Source organism: Pantherophis guttatus, chromosome 2 (genome assembly GCF_059756535.1).
Source record: "Pantherophis guttatus breed Tessera chromosome 2, ASM5975653v1, whole genome shotgun sequence".
In the NCBI taxonomy this organism is placed as follows: Eukaryota; Metazoa; Chordata; class Lepidosauria; order Squamata; family Colubridae; genus Pantherophis; species Pantherophis guttatus.
The window spans coordinates 258766417-258784883 of NC_142064.1; the positions used below are offsets into that span (position 1 = coordinate 258766417).

Genomic DNA, 18467 nt, shown 5'->3' on the forward strand with positions numbered 1-18467 from the left:
TACACGCTGATAACTTGGCGTTGCCCAGGTATTTATTTATCCAATCCTGCATTAGACAGGGAGAACAACTTCACCTTGAGCTCTGATTTCAGCAAGAATTAAATTAGTTAAAAATGTTTTCCCTGTGCTCCCAGAAGCGTCAAGTAAAATGATACCACCTTGTTGTTTTCCATGATCATTTGGCATGCTTTTTTCTGATCCTGATTTAGAAGTGGCTTCTTGTCTGCAATATATGCACTGAGCTGTTCGACATTGTAGTTCTTTTCTCGTAGGTAATCTGCGTGAAGTATGTCGTGTCGGTCTCGTAGTGGTGATCATGGCCATATATTTGTCCTCAAGAATAATCAAAGCCTTGTTGAAAATGTCCGGACCAAACATAATGTCTAATGTTGGATTTTCCCCCTTACCAGAGGGAGCTCCCTTGTGGAGTACTGTGAAGCCGTTACCATGGCAACTCCACTGTGCTGTACAGTAGAAGCCATTTTAAGGCAGTTCAGTAGAAGCCATTTTAAGGCACAACAGGCTGTATCTTAACAGAACACACATCTCAAGGGGTGTTAGGGGTGTCTTAGCCCCCACAGTACTTCTTTTTACAGAGAATAAGTCATCTGTGTACCAAATTTGGTTGAAATTGCTTGAGGCGTTCCAGAGTTATGCTGGAACATACAGACACACACACACAAGCGGCATTTTTATATATATAGATACCTTCTTAGGAAAACCTTCAAGGAATAGGCACTTTGGAGCTTTAGCAAGATTCCAGGTTACCTCTTTTCTACTGTTTTCAGAGGTATCTATTGGGGGTGGACTGTTTTAAAACATTTTTACCTGGAAATAGTATTCTAAGCCCATTTTATCAGTACTTTAATAAACTTAATCTTTGGTAGATGATAGAAGACATCCTTTTAATTTTATAAATGTTTAGGAGGAAATTGGAAGTAAAACTGGTCCCAAACTATTCTGCTACTTGAGTGAAAATCCTTTCCCCCCCACTTCCATAAATTAAGATCCACAATTCCCATAAGCAGTCAAGTTTATTTTTAAATCTTTGTTCGAAAATTCCACAGGCATCTCATCAGTGATGTTTCTTGGGATACAGGTTCCTTACCAGATCAACATTTTGATATCAAAAGTCAGAAAGCTGGAACAACAGTTTTCAATGTCAATGGTTTAGAAAGGCGCTTGGACAAACTTAGAAAGATAACGCTATCAATACCTATGAACCACAATGCACTATCTAATATTTTAAGATTAGAGGCCTACTGTAGTATATTTCTCAATACTGCTTCCATGTCTTGTTCGTGAGGCCTTCTAAAGCATTAGGAACCAGGAAACCAGAAACCATGAAAAGAAATCTAAACTAGATGAGCTATGATCTGATCGAGTCCAGCTCTTTTGCTTTTAGATGATTGCAGTATCTTCTCAGATTCTCTTATCACTTAAACTCCAAATGTCCTTTCAGGCACTAATGAAATAAAAATAAATACAGCCAGCTGTTGTCCAAGGAATGACAAAAGTGTGTTGGGTATTATTATTGGGTAGTTCTGAATTCTGGAGATTGTCCCTTTCTTAATCAGTGGTCTGCTAGAAAAAGCCACTAATTACAGCACTAGTACAGAATGAATTCCAGCAGTATCTTTCCACAAAGTGCTTTTCTACTCCTTTTCTACCATATTTGCACAAAAATGCTCTGAAGAGTACACAAAAGCGATAATGCTGGCTCAGGAATTCTGGGAGTTGACGTCCACACGTGATAAAAAGGCCACCCCTGGACTAAATCATAAGAATAACTAAAGGAACTGGGTATGTTTAGGCTAAAGAAAAAGATAAGGAGAGGTATTTCCAATATTGTATTTGAGGGTTGACGCAGACAAAAGGCGGGGAGGATTTCTTCTCCATCGCTCCCCCAGAATAGGACAAAAACAATGCATGGAAGCTTTATAAGAGGAAAATCCAAACTTGAAATAAGAAGGAATTTCTTGACCCTGAGAGACATTAACCAGTAGAACAGCCTGTCTTCTGGGGGCTCCATCACACAAGGCTTTAAAACAAAGATTGGACAATCATTTGTCTGAAATGGCATTTGGTTTCTTGTCTTGGGCAAATGGTTTGGGAGTAGAAGCCTTCCATGGTCCTCTCTAGCATCATGATTCGATGACTCTATGATTCTATGTATTGTGAGGAAAAAAATCTCTATTCCTCCCTCTCTGTTTTCCCTGCAAACATCCAAACTGATCCCATTTGTCAGTCGTGGCTGGAGACCAGAAGGGAGGGAACCTCCAGAAGATGTAGGAATATATACTCAAAGTGCATAAACAATACAGATAGTCCTCAACTTACGGCCACAACTGAGGCCAAAATTCCTGCCACTAAGCGAGAGGGTTGTTAAATGGATTATGCCCCATTTTACCACTTGTCTCACCACCGTTGTTAAGTGAATCCCTGCAGCTGTTAAGTCAGTAACACGGTTGTTCAGTGAATCTGGTTTCCACATTCCCTTCGCTTGTCAGAAGTTCACAAAAGGGGATCACATGACCCCTGGGTTCCTGCCACTGTCATAAATATGTCAACTCGCAAAGCATCCCTGGCCTGCTCTCGAGTTGCCAAGCATTTGAACTTTGATCATCACATGAACATGGAGATGCTGCAACGGTCATAAGTGTGTGTGGGGGGGGGGAAAGGGGATAAGTCACATTTTTTCAGTGCTGTTGTAACTTTGAACGGTCACTAAACAAATAGTTGTAAGTCAAGGGCTACCTGTAGAGCTGTAGAATTGGGCTTCTCAAGAAGAGACTTACCATCCATTTGGAACACCCAAAGCTTCTGTCCCTTGGTTGACCCCCTTATTCCAAGTCACATGAAGCTGACTCTGGTTCTACAGATATCTGCTCCTCCCTCACCCCATCCTCTACCCCGCTGTCCTCTGTTTGCTGGTGACTGCCAAAATCTTCCTCTCTGGCATCTTCTTTCAGCACAGCCACCGTCGCGTAGTCACTGTTCTGAGCATCCGGGTTGGTTCCGCCATCACATTGGCCCCTACCAGAGGCCGGGAGGTTCTGTAATTCGGCGTAATGCACATCGGCTTCATAGGTGTTTTCCGACACGCTCTGGGGAATTGGGAAAGGATGGAGCGACAGGTTGGTGCTAGAAGATTATTGTCTATGGAGATTCTCAGTCATCTAGGTCATGGTTGTCCCAAAGGTGCTTTTTTTCAAGAGGCAACTGGCCAGAAAGTCTAGTTGCCTCTTGAAAAAAAAAAAGCACCTTTAGAAGATTATTTCAGCTGAGTTTGTTGATTTCCTCTCTGCTCCATGCAGGGGCTTCCAAAGGGATGGTGGGAAAAGTCAAAATGGCAAGCCAAGCTCTACGATTGAAGCTCTGTTTGTTTTCGCTATCTGCCTCTTCACACACATCAAATGAGGTGGGGCTTTGATCACAGAAGGGATGAAGGAACGGCTTCCCTTCAGAAGCTGTGTGGAAAAGCTCCATCGTTGGAGGCTTTTGAGATGGGACAACCATTTGTCTGACATGGTATAGCGTTGTCTGCTGGAGCAGGGATTTGGACTAGAAGACCTCCAAGGAACTCTGGTGGCTCAGCAGACTAATTAACATCCATGTACATCTGCTGCCTGCAATTACTGCAAGTTCAAATCTCACCAGGCTCAAGGTTGAATCAGCCTTCCATCCTTTCTAAGGTAGGTAAAATGAGGACCCAGATTATGGGGGCAATAAGCTGACTTTGTACAAATATACAAAAGTATGAAGGCTATTGCTTAACGCATTGTAAGCCGCCCTGAGTCTCCAGAGAAGGGCGGCATATAAATCAATTTTAAAAAAAAAAAGGTCCCTTCCAACTCTGTTACTCTGCTAATTGTGGTTACCAATTTGACTTTTCTGAGCCAGCCACCCCTTGGTTGATTCTCCTGCTGTTATGCTCCCGTTCTTACCTCTGTTTGAACTCTTCGAACAAGGAGGACAACTCCAACTTCCAAATTTCCCCTGCTACACTGCTGGCTGACTCCTTTCTCCTGGTTAAACCCAAACTGTTGATGCAAAGACCTCCACTCTTCTTACCTTCAGCCCTTTTCAGCTCCTGGCCTTCTTTGTCCCCCTTTCCATGGTCTTTTTTCACCTTATACACCCCTTACTGAAATGGCACCGAGATAGAGTCTTCTCAACCATTTGGCTAGCTGAGATGGTTGCTGGTATATCCATGATCTGTGGGTGGTGCAGTGGTTAGAATGCAGTATTGCAGGCTAACTCTGCTCACAGCCACGAGTTCGATGCTGACTGGCTCAAGGTTGACTCAGTCTTCCATCCTTCCAAGGTCAGTAATATGAGGACCCAGATTGTTGGGACAATATGCTGACAAGCTATCCAGAGAGTGCTGTGAAGCACTATGGGGATGTATATAAGTAAGTCTTAAGTGCTAGTGCGAGTATTATTGCTATGACAATAGAAGCTATATATAAGGACAATAGAAACAACTTCTATTTATCCATTTCCTTCTGGTGGACAGAATTATCTCTGCTATGTAGACTGCCTTGCATTTCTGAAGGGTCTTTCTTCCAGGTGTACTGGAAGATGTTGTCCCCTCACACCACAGTTGTAATATGTTTGGTACAGTACATGAATAAGAGGGATATCATCTAGGGGAGACATGATATCAGTGTTTCAATATCTCAGGGGCTGCCACAAAGAAGAGGGTGTCAAGCTATTCTCCAAAGCACCTGAGGGCAGGACAAGAAGCAATGGGTGGAAACTAATCAAGGAGAGAAGCAACTTACAGTAGAACTAAGGAGAAATTTACTGACAGTGAGAACAATAAATCAGTGGAACAACTTGCCTCCAGAAGTTGTGAATGCTCCAACACTGGAAGTTTTTAAGAAGATGTTGGATAACTATTTTTTTTTTAAAAAAATTGATTTATATGCCACCCTTCTCCGGAGACTCAGGGCGGCTTACAATGCGTTAAGCAATAGCCTTCATACCTTTGTATATTTATTCAAAGTCAGCTTATTGCCCCCAGAAACTGGGTCCTCAATTTACCTACCTTAGAAAGGATGGAAGGCTGAGTCAACCTTGAGCCCTGTCTGAAGTGGTGTAGGGTTTCCTGCCTAAGCAGGGGGTTGGACTAGAAGACCTCCAAGGTCCTTTCCAACTCTGTTATTTTATTCTATTCTATCTTATCTTTCACAATCCCAACTAAATGCTTGGGAGAACTCAACCTACAGATAATTCCTGCTAGCATTTGGAAGTCCTCAAAGAGTAGGATGTTCTTTTGAGCATGAGAATTTTGTCATTCTCCATGAGAATTTGTGTGAGATCTTGAACAGAGTTGGGAAGATTTATCCTGCAAAGCTTCATGCATTTCATTTTATTTTAAAAAAAATTTTTTTTTCATACACTGCAACATGCAACTTTCTGCTTGGAAAGTTTTTTCTGATCATTGCTCTAAATCTGGCATGGATCAAAGGATCTGATGCAGTTAGGTTTAACTCTCCCTTCTTTTTATTACTACAACAGAAGCCCTGTGGATTGCTTGGCTGAGGCCAGTGCTTAAAGTCACCCAGTGAGTTTCCACAACTGAAAGTTGAATTTAATCTGGGACTTCAGGCATCTGCATCCATCAACTAGCACAAGGTGCAGATCAGGAAGGCCAGAAACCCTTAGGCGATGTCAAAGCTGGGGTAAAATCCAACCTTAGGTTTCCTCAAAGGTCTCCTGTTTTCATCATCACCAACTTCATTAACATTTATTAAATTTATATGCCACCCAACTCCCAACAATTCTCATCAGCCACCACTGACAGGGATAAAGTGCATTCCTCATATTTTTTCATTAACTTCAGAGAAGTGGGATATCAGGAAGTTTTCAAAATCTGTCCAATTCCACCTCCCTATTCCGCCCACCCAGCTCTTAAATCTCATTATACGTACCTGTGACAGTCTTAGCTTCTTCACTGCAAAGACAAAAAAATGGTGGAAAAACAATATTATTCTGATTAGAATTCTGATGTCTTTCAGCTACGGAAAACAAAACTGTTGTGTTATCAAAATTTATCAGATATTTACTTGTATATGTGAAAATTTTTAGATAAATAAAAGAGTGCAATCTGCCATATCTAGTATTTTTTTAAAAAAAATAGATATTGAAGTGACTTCCATCTAGTATGAAAATTAGATATTGAAGTGACTTCCATTTATATAACTTCCATCTAAAGATAAAGGTTCCCCTCGCACATATGTGCTAGTCGTTCCCGACTCTAAGGGGCGGTGCTCATCCTCGTTTCAAAGCCGAAGAGCCAGCATTGTCCGAAGACATCTCCGTGGTCATGTGGCCGGCATGACTAAACACCAAAGGTGCACAGAACGCTGTTACCTTCCCATCAAAGGTGGCCCTTATTTTTCTACTTGCATTTTTTACATGCTTTCGAACTGCTAGGTTGGCAGAAGCTGGGACAAGTAACGGGAGCTCACCCCATTATGCGGCGTTAGGGATTCGAACCGCTGAACTGCCGACCTTTCAATCGACAAGCTCAGCATCTTAGCCACTGAACCACTGCGTCCCTAACTTCCATCTAGTTGCCTTCAAATCTAGAGCAATATCAACTTCTCTTCTTTTATACAATTTTAAATCTAATATAAAAATAAAACTTCCCCAATATAATTTCCTGCCACCACTTATTACATCTATTTCCAATTCTCAGCAATACAGGTAGTCTTCAATGTATGGCCACAATTGAACTCAGCATTTCTGATGCTAAGTGAGATAGTTGTTAACTGGGTTTTGCCCAGTGGTGAAATGTAAAATTTGTTACTACCGGTTCTGTGGGCATGGCTTGGGGGGGGTGGTTAATATGACTGAGTGGGCGTGGCCAATTTTATTTTATTTTTTTACTTTTAAAAGCATTTTTTCTACAATCTCTTCGGCTGAAGAGGTTGTTAAAAAATACTTTCAAAAGCCTCTGACAATCAGGCAACTCAGCTGGGATTGTCAGAGGCTTTTAAAAGCATTTTTTTTTCTACAATCTCTTCAGCCAAAGAGGTTGCAGGAAAAAAAAGCTTTTAAAAGCCTCTGACAATCCCAGCTGAGCCCCGCGATCATCAGAGGCTTTTTTTTTTTTACTTTTAAAAGCATTTTTTTGGCCGAAGAGGTTGTATAAAAAATGCTTTTAAAAGTAAAAAAAAAAAGCCTCTGATGATCGCGCAGCTCAGCTGGGCAGGGGGAGGGGGGGCAGGGATTTTTGCTACCGGTTCTCCGAACCACCCGCCACCATTACTACTGGATCGGGTGATCCGGTCCAAACCGGGAGCATTTCACCCCTGGTTTTGCTCCATTTGACAACCTTTCTTGCCACCGTTGTTAAGTGAATCGCTGCAATTGTTAAGTAACATGGTTGTAAAGTGAATCTGACTTCCCCATTGACTTTGCTTATCAGAAGGTCGTAAAAGGGGATCACATGATTCTGGGCCACTGCAATTGTCATAACTGTGAGTCAGTGGCCAAGCATCTGAATTTTGATCACATGATCATGGAGATCTTACAATGGTCCTAAGTGTGAAAAACAATCGTAAGTCCAGTGGTTGTATTCAGGAGAACCACTAGCGGTGGCTGCAGGTGGCTCCTCCCACACGCCTGGACGTAATCACATCCCATTTATCCATGTTTTTGACACTCTGCACATGCATGGAAAGCCCTGCGCATGAAAACAGCTCCCTGCCCCCAGCAGATATTTGGTGCCCATTAAGAAAGACTGGGCCAGCCTATCTACAAAATCCTTTATCTGTTTCAAGTAATTCCAATAAAACCGGGGAAAGACTTCTTTAAAGATTTTAACAAAATGATTGCAAATTACATCTGGTAGGGGAAGAAAGCAAGGATCAAAATAAAACACTTACAAGATACAAAAGAGAGAGGAGGATTAGGATTACCGGATTGGGAAACGTACTGCAAGGCAGCATCATTGATTTGGATTAAGGACTGGATAGAACTCAAAAACAAAAGAATGCTGACATTAGAAGGTTTTGATTTACAAAGAGGCTGGCATGCATTTCTGTGGGAGGGAAAACACAACAAGACGGATACTTTCAACGACACATTATTAGATGTGGAACACATTATTGTTCCAAACTTGACAGGAGATAAAAAAAGTTCATTATGACAAAATTCCAGAATGGCTATCAACCATGGAGGCACAGATCTACCCCAATGCTGTGTATATTGATAAAATGAGAACATATAAAAATTTGTTAAATAGCCAAGGGGAATTAAGACCAAGACAAGAACTGAAAGAACAGGGTACAGACATTGATTGATGGCCATATTTACAAATAAAATCTAGGTATAAGACAGATTCGGTACAATTTGGATTCCAAAAAGAGCCATATGAATTAGATAAAATTTTACAAGTGGCAGATGATAAATTGATAACCAAAACCTATAATTATTTATTAAGATATAAATTAGAAGAAGAAGTGGTTAAAGAAAATATGATAACTTGGGCAAAAAAATTCGGATATAATATTGAATTGGAAAAATGGGAAAAATTATGGAATGTAAATTATAAGATAACAATGTCTATATTCTACAAAGAGAATATGTACAAAATGTTCTATAGGTGTCACCTCCCACCCGCTCGATTGGCAAGAATGTTCCCGAATACCTCCCCAATATGTTGGAAATGCAAATGTCAAAAAGGAACCTACAACCACATGTGGTGGTCCTGTCAGAAAGCAAAACAGTTTTGGCAAGCAATCAATAGAGGAAATCATACACCAGAAAATAGAGATGAGGCCAGAAACCTTTTTATTAGGAATAGTCACAGGACAATACGAAAAAGAAATAAAATACCTAATTATTCATATACTAACGGCAGCATGAATAGTTTTTGCCCAGAATTGGAAGAATGTAGATATACCAATAGAAGATAAAATAATCAGTAAAATCATGGAATGTGCAGAAATGGACAAACTTACAAAGGAAATGCAGGAAAAGGAGGAAACGGACTATTATTTAATATGGCAGAAATGGTATAACTGGTTGGAAAAGAAGAAAGGAGAATAAGGATAAGGATATAAATGAGAAGATAAAAATTATAGATAAAGTACCAATTAAGGAACATAGTAAATTAAATATGTAAGGAAATGTAAAGAGATGACCTATTAAGAATATAGATACAAAAAATATATTAGGAAAAGATAGGAAAAAAGTATAAATATAAATACAGATTACCGATGTGATAAGTCTAAAATGAAGATGTAAAGATTTGATTTATGTCTATTTGTTTTGTATGTTTTATTATCGTTTGTATGTTTGTTTGTATTTTTTAATAATAAAAAATTTTAAAGAAAAAAAAGAAAGACTGGGCCAGCCTATCTACAAAACAAAAGACCTTCAATTCCAGGATGATGGGATTATCCTTCAGGCAAAGCCATTCAGTCACAATAGGACTTGCACAACAAACCCCTTCATTGCATCAGATAACCTACAAAATCAGCTATGACCCCTGCATAGCCCCATGGGAGTCTGACAGCAACCAGTAGAATATATGCCCTTGCCACAGGAACAGGAAGCTCAAGGGCAAGGCCCAGGAGAGGGTATAAATAACCCTCACTCCAGGGGTAAAATGCACTTACCTTCGCTACCGGATCAGAAATGTGAGTGTGCACCTCTTCTGCACATGCACAGAGTCTTCTGTGCATGTGCAGAGGGTCAAAAATGGGACATGATGATGTCCAGGTGGGTGGGTGGGTGGAGCCTCCCACTGCCGGCCCTACCGGATCACGCAAACCAGACAGATCCAGTGCCACTGCCTCATTCTCCATTCCATGTGTTCAGCTGCACCAGAACAATGTTTTAATGATGCATTAAAAACCATCTTTTCAAGCAGCCTCCATATTTCCAGGGTCTTTCTCCCCACTTGGAACTAAACCAGATGGATATTTCTTCCAACACTAGTTGTCCAGGGCTGCATGCAGCCCTTGGGTCATTCGTTAGACACACCTGATCTAGATCACCAAGCCCAACTGAGTGCAGTTCAGATGTTGAGAACTTCCATCTTTAGTGTTTCCCAATCATTTTTCTCAACTTTTTTTTTCTTATTACAAATCTTTCACGTGAGAATCACACCTTTACCTCCATGGTGCTATAAATCTTTTTATCTGATGCACATCAGTTTTCTGATTCCAAAGTATCCGCATGAAAGAAAACTTTTCCAATTTGGGCTCCTGTTTTTTCACTGAGGACCAGGGACGGGCTCCTAGGGGTTCGGCAGGGTTCGGGCGATCCTCTAGCCAAGGATCGCCGGGGTTCAGAGAACCCCCAGATGCCACCCCTGGCTGGCCCCTTCCACCCTGCCTCACCCCACCCCGCACCTCCCAGGAGTCCCCACGCAGCCTGTTCATCATTCCAGGTAAGTGCAGGGGCCGCATGAAGGGTCTGGTTCCAGAAGTCTGGAAACGGGCCTGTTTCCAGCATCCGGAGGCCAGAGGAAGGAGTTTTCGCCCTCCCGGAGGCTCAAGGAAAGCCTCCGGAGCCTGGGGAAGGCAAAAAACATGCCCCCACCACCACTGTGGTGCAGGCGGCTGACTAGGCCACACCCAGCCAGCCAGCAACGGAGCAGCAAACTCGTTGCTAAAGGATCTGAAGCCCACCCCTGTTGAGGACTCAATGAAAAAAACTCTGATTCCTTTTTTTTTTAACAAAAATTTTAAAAAGGGACTTCAGAACAGAAAAGAACAGAAAAGGTTTCATTGTGGTCACTGAGCAGTGAAAAATTAGGTGTTCTGTGTTTCAAAAGATTTTATGCCCATCTTTTGTGGGGCCATATTTAAAGAGTCCCCCCCCCCAATAAAAGAGATACTCACCTCTTTTATAGACCCGGCAAAGGCATATGGAGAGGACCACAATTGCCAACAGCAACAAGACGGCAACAGCAGCTGTTACAAGCACTGCCCAGACTGGAATCAAACATCCTACAAGAAGATTCATCAGGAAAGACTTCAATGAGCAATCTGGCCCCTTTGTCTCCATCACTATGTCTATTGTAACCAATTCAGTCAGTCATTCAGACAGTCAGTCGGTCAGTCATATGGTCAGTCAGTCAGTCATTCAGACAGTCAGTCATTCAGTCAGTCATTCAGACAGTCAGTCAGACAGTCAGTCAGTCATTCCGACAGTCAGTCATTCAGTCAGTCATTCAGACAGTCATTCAGTCAGTCATTCAGACAGTCATTCAGTCAGTCAATTGGTCGGTCAGTCAGTCAGTCAGTCATTCAAACAGTCAGTTATTCAGTCAATCATTCAGACAGACAGTCATTTGGTCAGTCATTCAGACAGTCAATTGGTTGGTCGGTAGGTCAGTCGGTAGGTCAGTCGGTCAGTTGGTCAGTCAGTCAGTTATTCTATCAGTTGGTCATTCAGTCGGTCAGTCATTCAGTCAATCATTCAGACAGACAGTCATTTGATCAGTCATTCAGACAGTCATTCAGTCAATCAATTGGTCCATCAGTCGGTAGGTCAGTAGGGTGGGTGGTCAGTCAGTCAGTTATTCCATCAGTCGGTCAGTCAGTCAGTCATTTTATATGGCTGCCCAAATTGGAAGAGAAACTCTGGGCAATTTATAATTTAAAAAATGAAGCTAAATTAAATGTTACAATATATTTTGCTATCCCATGTCTTTCTGACATAAACAACCAACAAGAAAATTTTAGAGTCATAGAAGCAACTCAGGCCAAACCAACACATTGTTCATTCAAAGGTCTTGCATCTGTGCATTCAAAGGCCCGGAGTCTGGCCCAATCTTTGGGGTGAGAGCCAGATTTTTCAGATCTTGTGAAAGAACAGAAAGTTTAGGCTGTTTGAACTTCAGGGGAATGACGCAAGAGAGCAGGTATACCCTCTGTCTCCACTAGGTAGGTTTCTTTCATCAAAGGAATCCGGAACCCATTACAGATAGTCCTTGACTTACAACCATTCATTTAGTAACCACTCGAAGTTACAATATTAATGGAAAAAGTGACTTATGATTGTTTTTCACACTCACATTGCAGCATCCCCATGGTCATATGACCAATATTCGGACACTTGGCAACTGATTCATATTTATGACGGTTGCAGTGTCCCGGGATCATGTGATCCCCTTCTGACAAGCAGAATCAACGAGGAAGCCAGATTCACTTAACAACCATGTTACTGACTTAACAACTGCAGGGATTCACTTAACAACTGTGGCAAGGAAGGTTGTAAAATGGGGCAAAACTCACAGACATCTTGCTTAACAACAGACATTTTGGGCCTCAATTGTGGTTGTAAGTCGAGGACTACCTGTACTTGGACTATGGTGGCTATTCTAAATATAACACAGATTTACATCATTTTATGTTTCACACCAGAGATGGACGATCTACTTTTGATGTGCCCAAAATGTGGCCTACAGAGCATCTCCTAAAACTCACTATTGAATAATAAAATGGTAATATGACCGAAAGGGAATATTTTCAAATACTACGTAGGGCTCTGCTACACATTGATTTCAAAGACAAAATGATATTTGGCAAGGCATAGGGTGTATCTATCTGCAATTCTTCTGCCAAACAATAATTAAATGCTCCTTTAAATGGGTTAAAGGCTCAAAAGTTTTATGACTATTGAGAGGAAAAGTGCAGCTCTTCTACCTTGGTTTGTACAGCAAGAGATGGGGCATTCACACAAGGTTTTGGACCTCCTTGTAACCAAGAGTAAGTCTTCACACTGGAGTTGGGTAGCTAATCTCCCCCTCTCTCCCCCCTCTCTTTCTCTTTCTCTCTTTCTCTTTCTTTCTTTCTTTCTCTCTTTGTCTCTCTCACACTCTCTCACTTACTCACCCTTTCTTTCTTTCTCTCTCTTTCTCACTTTCTCTCTCTTTTTCTCCCCCTTTCTTTCTCTCTCTCTTTCTCTCTTTCTTTTTCTTTCCTCTTTCTCTCCCACTTTCTCTCTTTTTCTCTCTTGTTCTCTCTCTCTTTCTCTCTCATTTTGTTTCTCTCACACACACTCTCTCACTTACTTTCTCTTTCTCCCCACTCTTTCTCTCTCTCTCTCAATACATATATACATACATACATACATAGAAACTAACTAACTAACTAACTAACTAACTAACTAACTAACTAACTAACTAACTAACTAAGTTTGTCTGCCTCATTCCAGACATAGACATGTTCTGCTATTTGTGATTCCACACAACTGAGGTTTTTGTTTTTGTTGTGGTCAACCTTTGGCAATCTTTCCTCTAGCCCATTCTGGGTGCCACTCTGAGTCACCGGTTTTCAGAGAAGACTGCCCAGTTTAAAAATAATCTTTCATGAAGAATAACCTGAATACCGCACAAATCAAATATATATATATCCAAATTGCTTTCATTTAATGTTTTAATCATTGCATTAATTTAATTTAAACTTACTCATTTACTTTTAACTTACTCGTTTAATCATGGCATTCTTATTGCTTTCATATTAATATTATTGCTTTCATATCTATCCGAAATTAGAATCCAGATGCCAATTAAATCAAATGTGTAGAGTTTAATGTTCCGATTCCTTTGTATAACCTCTAGCAGATATCAGTTCCTTTTTTCCCAAGCAACTCGGATACATTTATCTATAAATATATCAAGCAACCACAAAGGCATTCTTGACTTAGTCTGTGTCCACTGTTGAACTATTTGCCAAATTTATCTCACATATGACTTCCTTTTACCATATACCAGCCTTACCACACCCAGCAAGCAAACTCTGTTATTTCCATAACTCTACATTTGTGAAACTTTCCATAAATCAGGGCTCTTCGTGTTATCACTTATTTTATCTCAAGAAATGTACAGTGAACTTCCTTTTTCACAGGGTGCCCATTTCTTAGGGCACTTCTCAAATTTTGCACGGTACCAGAGTGATCTCTGGTACTCTTTCAATCAGAATTCTGCTAAGCAGTTTCCCAAGCAAGGGATGCTGGGAAATAATCCCTTTTTTTTTTTGGTACCCATTCGTTGCTTTCATTTCTTAAGGAAGGGGAATAGTATCAGCATCCTTCCAACAGTTTTAGACACAAGGACAGTCTTCAGACTCGCGTTCAACAAGTTGCACAGCTTCTGCATAAGCAAACCACTTCCATATTTTAACATTTCTCCACTTACGCCAGCCATAATTGCTACAAGGAGCAGTGGGCTACTGGAGGTTCACAGGGGTTCGGGAGAACCTCTAGCTAAGATTCTGTACAGTTTGGAGAACCCCCAAATCCCACTTCTGGCTGGCCCCGCCCACCCTGCCCCTCCCCTCCCAGGAGTCTCCACGCAGCCCGGTTTGGATGCAGGAAAGTGTATGGCGCACACGGAGGCTCAGGGAAGGTGAAAAACAGGCCTACTGGAAGTTTGGGAAGGCTGGAGCCTCCAGAGGGCCTCCAGAGCCTGGGGAGGCCATTCTTGCCATCCCAGAGGCTCAAGGAAAGCCTCCGAAGCCCGGGGAGGGCAAAAATGCCCCCCCTCACTGTGGTGTAGGAGGCTGACTAGGCCACGCCCACCATGGCCACGCCCACCCAGCAACCAGGCAGAGAACCCCTTGCTAAAATTTTTGAAGCCCACCCCTGACTACAACATTACAATTTTACAGCATTCTCCCAGCCATCATATTTTTAGATGTAGTTGCTGTCCTTTTCTAGGTGTACACATCCATAGATTTATGCTTAAGCTGCATATTTGAGAGCCGAGGTGGGGAACTATGGCCCTTTTATGACCTGTAGACTTCAACTCCCAGAATTCCTGAGCCAACATGGCTGGCTCAGGAATTCTGGGAGTTGAAGTCCAGCAAGTCCAGCACCTGAGGGTAGAAGAAGAAGCAATGGATGGAAACTAATCAAGGAGAGAAGCAATTTAGAACTAAGGAGAAATTTCCTGCCGGTGAGAACAATTAATTGGTGGAACAACTTGCCTGCAGAAGTTGTGAATGCTCCAACACTGGAAATTTTTAAGAAGATGTTGGATAATCATTTGTCTGAAGTGGTGTAGGGTTTCCTGCCTAGGCAGGGGGTTGGACTAGAAGACCTCCAAGGTCCCTTCCAACTCTGTTATTCTATTCTAAATCTTAAAGGGGCCATCATTCCTCACCTTTGCTTGAAAACAATAGATCGTTTTTCTCAGGAGATGCTCCCCAAACAAATATTCCTCATATTGGTCCATTCATTTTTGTGCGGTCTCTCCTCACGTCCTTCTCTAGCTATTTAGCCGCCCCAGAGTCCCTTGGGAGTTGGGCGGCATAGAAATGTGACAAAATGAATGAATAAATAAATGTCCCACAGATCACATTCATTTAGAACGTTGTCTGCCCTAAACTCATCTCTATTTCTTTCATCATCATTGTTCATTGAATTGTAATCTCCAACTATTATCAATCTACTAATTCTTGGTTCCACATGCACCCACAACAATCTAGATCCTGGTGTACATTTTAGCTATTTTGTTCATCCTTAAATCTATACCAGGTGTCTCCAAACTTAGCAGCTGTCAGACTCCAAGGTTTCTTCCAACTCTTTTATTCTGCTAGTCTGTTATTAAGTTGCTAGTCTTAATCATTCCCACGCTTCATGAAACATTTCCTAATAATGGTAAGGAGGAAGTTGATCAATTTTGGCGAAGATACTATAAGCAGCAACCACAATCATGCTATTTTATGCAATCTAGAGGCTACCTTGCAACCCAAGATACTGTTACCAGCATCCTAATATCTACGACTATTATATTCAGTGGGTTTTCATACTCAAGATGTATCTCCAAAATTCTGATAGCCAGGATGACTTGCCAAGGGATTGTGGTTAAGTGGGCTTGGCTTAACAGTGGCTTCAACTTGCAATGAAACCATCATTTGTAAAGGCTCCAAAGGTTACCCTCAGTTTCAGAACATGGATTCCTCTTCTGAAGAAGTTAGATTTCACAACACAAAAGATACAAGTTAAATAGCACTTACCACCCTCACAAATGTTACCCAAAATAGAACCCATTGCCAGCGTTATAGGGGAAGTCTTCTGAAAAACAAAAAATAGAGAACAAATGGTCAGAAGAAGGCGGATGGAAGTGACGCAGGTACAGAAAGGAACCATAGAGTGCAAATGATAACCTGGGGATCGCAACATCACCCTGCCTACATTATAACTATTACTATAGCTAGCTGCAGTTAGATATGTAGGCAAGGTTTGGCATTTTTATCCACCTATCGAGTCCTTCCAAAGGACCCGGGATAGGCAGATGTTGTCTTGTGGTGTTTAAGTATGTCGCAGGATTTCAGCTGTTCCAAGGAAAGCTGCCTTTTGCAATTGACTAGTGGATATTGTCAATGCCGATGGTGTTCAAGTGGTGCTCCTGTTGTTTTGGGATTGCACCCAGAGCACCTATTAAATGTTTTAAACCACACAAAATAACAGAACAACGGAGTTGGAAGGGACCTTGGAGGCCTTCTAGTCCAAGCCCCTGCTCAAGCAGGAGGCCTATCAGAGTACTTAGGTGACATGGGCAGGGTGTGGCCATTAGATACTGGTAGGTAGGTAGATAGATAGATAGATAGATAGATAGATAGATAGATAGATAGATAGATAGATAGATAGATAGATAGATAGATAGATAGATAGATGAGAGAGAAAGAGAAAGAGACAGAAAGAGAGAGAGATAGAAGATAGATAGATAGATAGATAGATAGATAGATAGATAGATAGATAGATAGATAGATAGATAGATATAGATAGATGAGAGAGAAAGAGAAAGAGAGAGAGAGAGAAGATAGATAGATAGATAGATAGATAGATAGATAGATAGATAGATAGATAGATAGATAGATAGATAGATAGATAGATAGATAGATGAGAGAGAGAGAGAGATAGAAGATAGATAGATAGATAGATAGATAGATGAGAGAGAAAGAGAAAGAGACAGAAAGAGAGAGAGATAGAAGATAGATAGATAGAGAAAGAGAGAGAGAGAGAGACAGAAAGAGAGAGAGATAGAAGATAGATAGATAGATAGATAGATAGATAGATAGATAGATATAGATAGATGAGAGAGAAAGAGAAAGAGACAGAAAGAGAGAGAGATAGAAGATAGATAGATAGATAGATAGATAGATAGATAGATAGATAGATAGATAGGTGAGAGAGAAAGAGAAAGACTTTTCTCCAGTTCTTTTTCTTCTATTACGCTGGTTTTTTTTTTAAATGACTATTATTATTTCACCAAGTTCAAAAAGCTGGGGCTGATGTCAAACTACACATTTCATCTCCCCCACCCACCCCTTCGCTGAAATTTGCGCCAGATGCCAATGGATGGATGAATCAGTTTAGGGAAATCTCTCTCCTGTTCCTGCCCCAATGAAGAATCCAAGAAGTTACAAAACACACACAGTTCTCTTTTTTGGAGGTAAAACACATAGATGGTGTTTTAAAAGCTTAAAGGATTTAAGCAACAGTGGTGCTACCTCAGCAGACGTGTGGTGTCTGCTATACCAGCACTATCCCCAGAGTAGCAATATGCAGGGTCCATTCCTCCAGAGCTCTATTTACCACAGGTCAAAGAAGCAACCACATTGCAAACAATGCTTTGTTCCTCATAAGAGCGAGTTCAGCAAGTACTACATTCCCTGGCTTCACATACACTCCGTAAATACAATTGTATGATAAGCCATGTACCTCCTCATTCAAGAAACCATTTTGGTGTAGTGGTGAAGGCACTAGGCTAAAAAGTTCTCCATATTAGGCATAAAGCCAGCGGGGTGACCTTGGGCCAGTCCCTCTCTCACAGCCCTAAGAAGAAGGCAATGGCAAACCACTTCTGAAATCTTGCCAAGAAAACTACGGGGACTTGTCTAGGCAATCGTCAAGAGTCAACGCGGACTCGAAGGCACACACAATCACACCTCCTCGTTCACCAAATCCTTCTCACAGTTTGCCATCCTCTGGTCTTACTTTTGGCTCCTTCCCGGTGGTTGTCCCCCTTGAACTCCGTCAACTTTTAGAACTTCTTTAGATCCTTCTTACCTTCTTCCCCTTATCTCACCAAATCTCCTCTGTAAGTTTTGGGTTCTTTCACCTTCCAGACACTTGAGCATCTACCTTCAACAGTCTGCCTTCTTTGGAATCTGCGGCATTTCTGCTTCTGACAGATGTAAAAAAAAAAAACCCTTTTGCTGAAACTTCTGCTTCCACCAGGAAATACAGACCTACCACACAAACTAGAAGTGGACAAGCAGATGTTTCCACTCAGTCACAAGGCTAAACTAAATAGGCCTGAATGTGTCTGCCTGTAGGAGGGGAAGTTGCTGTGTTCATTTTCACCAGAAACCCCGGCCTCCTTCCACTATGTGTTTAACCAGGTCAGTAGAAGCAATGTAAGGGGTATTATGAAATGTCAAGAAGGGGATCTAATGTTTCAGTCAATCAACTTCCAACAGGTTATA

At 41.4% G+C, this 18467-nt stretch overlaps 1 protein-coding gene across 1 annotated transcript; it reads right to left on the reverse strand.

Moving 5' to 3' along the window:
• Positions 1–1021: 1021 nt before the first annotated feature.
• LST1 (leukocyte specific transcript 1) lies at positions 1022–18175 on the reverse strand. The gene is made up of 5 exons (XM_034421527.3): positions 18049–18175; positions 15993–16050; positions 10869–10976; positions 5940–5962; positions 1022–3107 (listed from the first exon to the last, which is right to left on the reverse strand). The coding sequence occupies exons 2-5, from the start codon at positions 16024–16026 to the stop codon at positions 2844–2846; spliced, it is 429 nt and encodes a 142-aa protein (XP_034277418.1). The 5' UTR covers positions 16027–16050; positions 18049–18175; the 3' UTR covers positions 1022–2843.
• Positions 18176–18467: the final 292 nt, after the last annotated feature.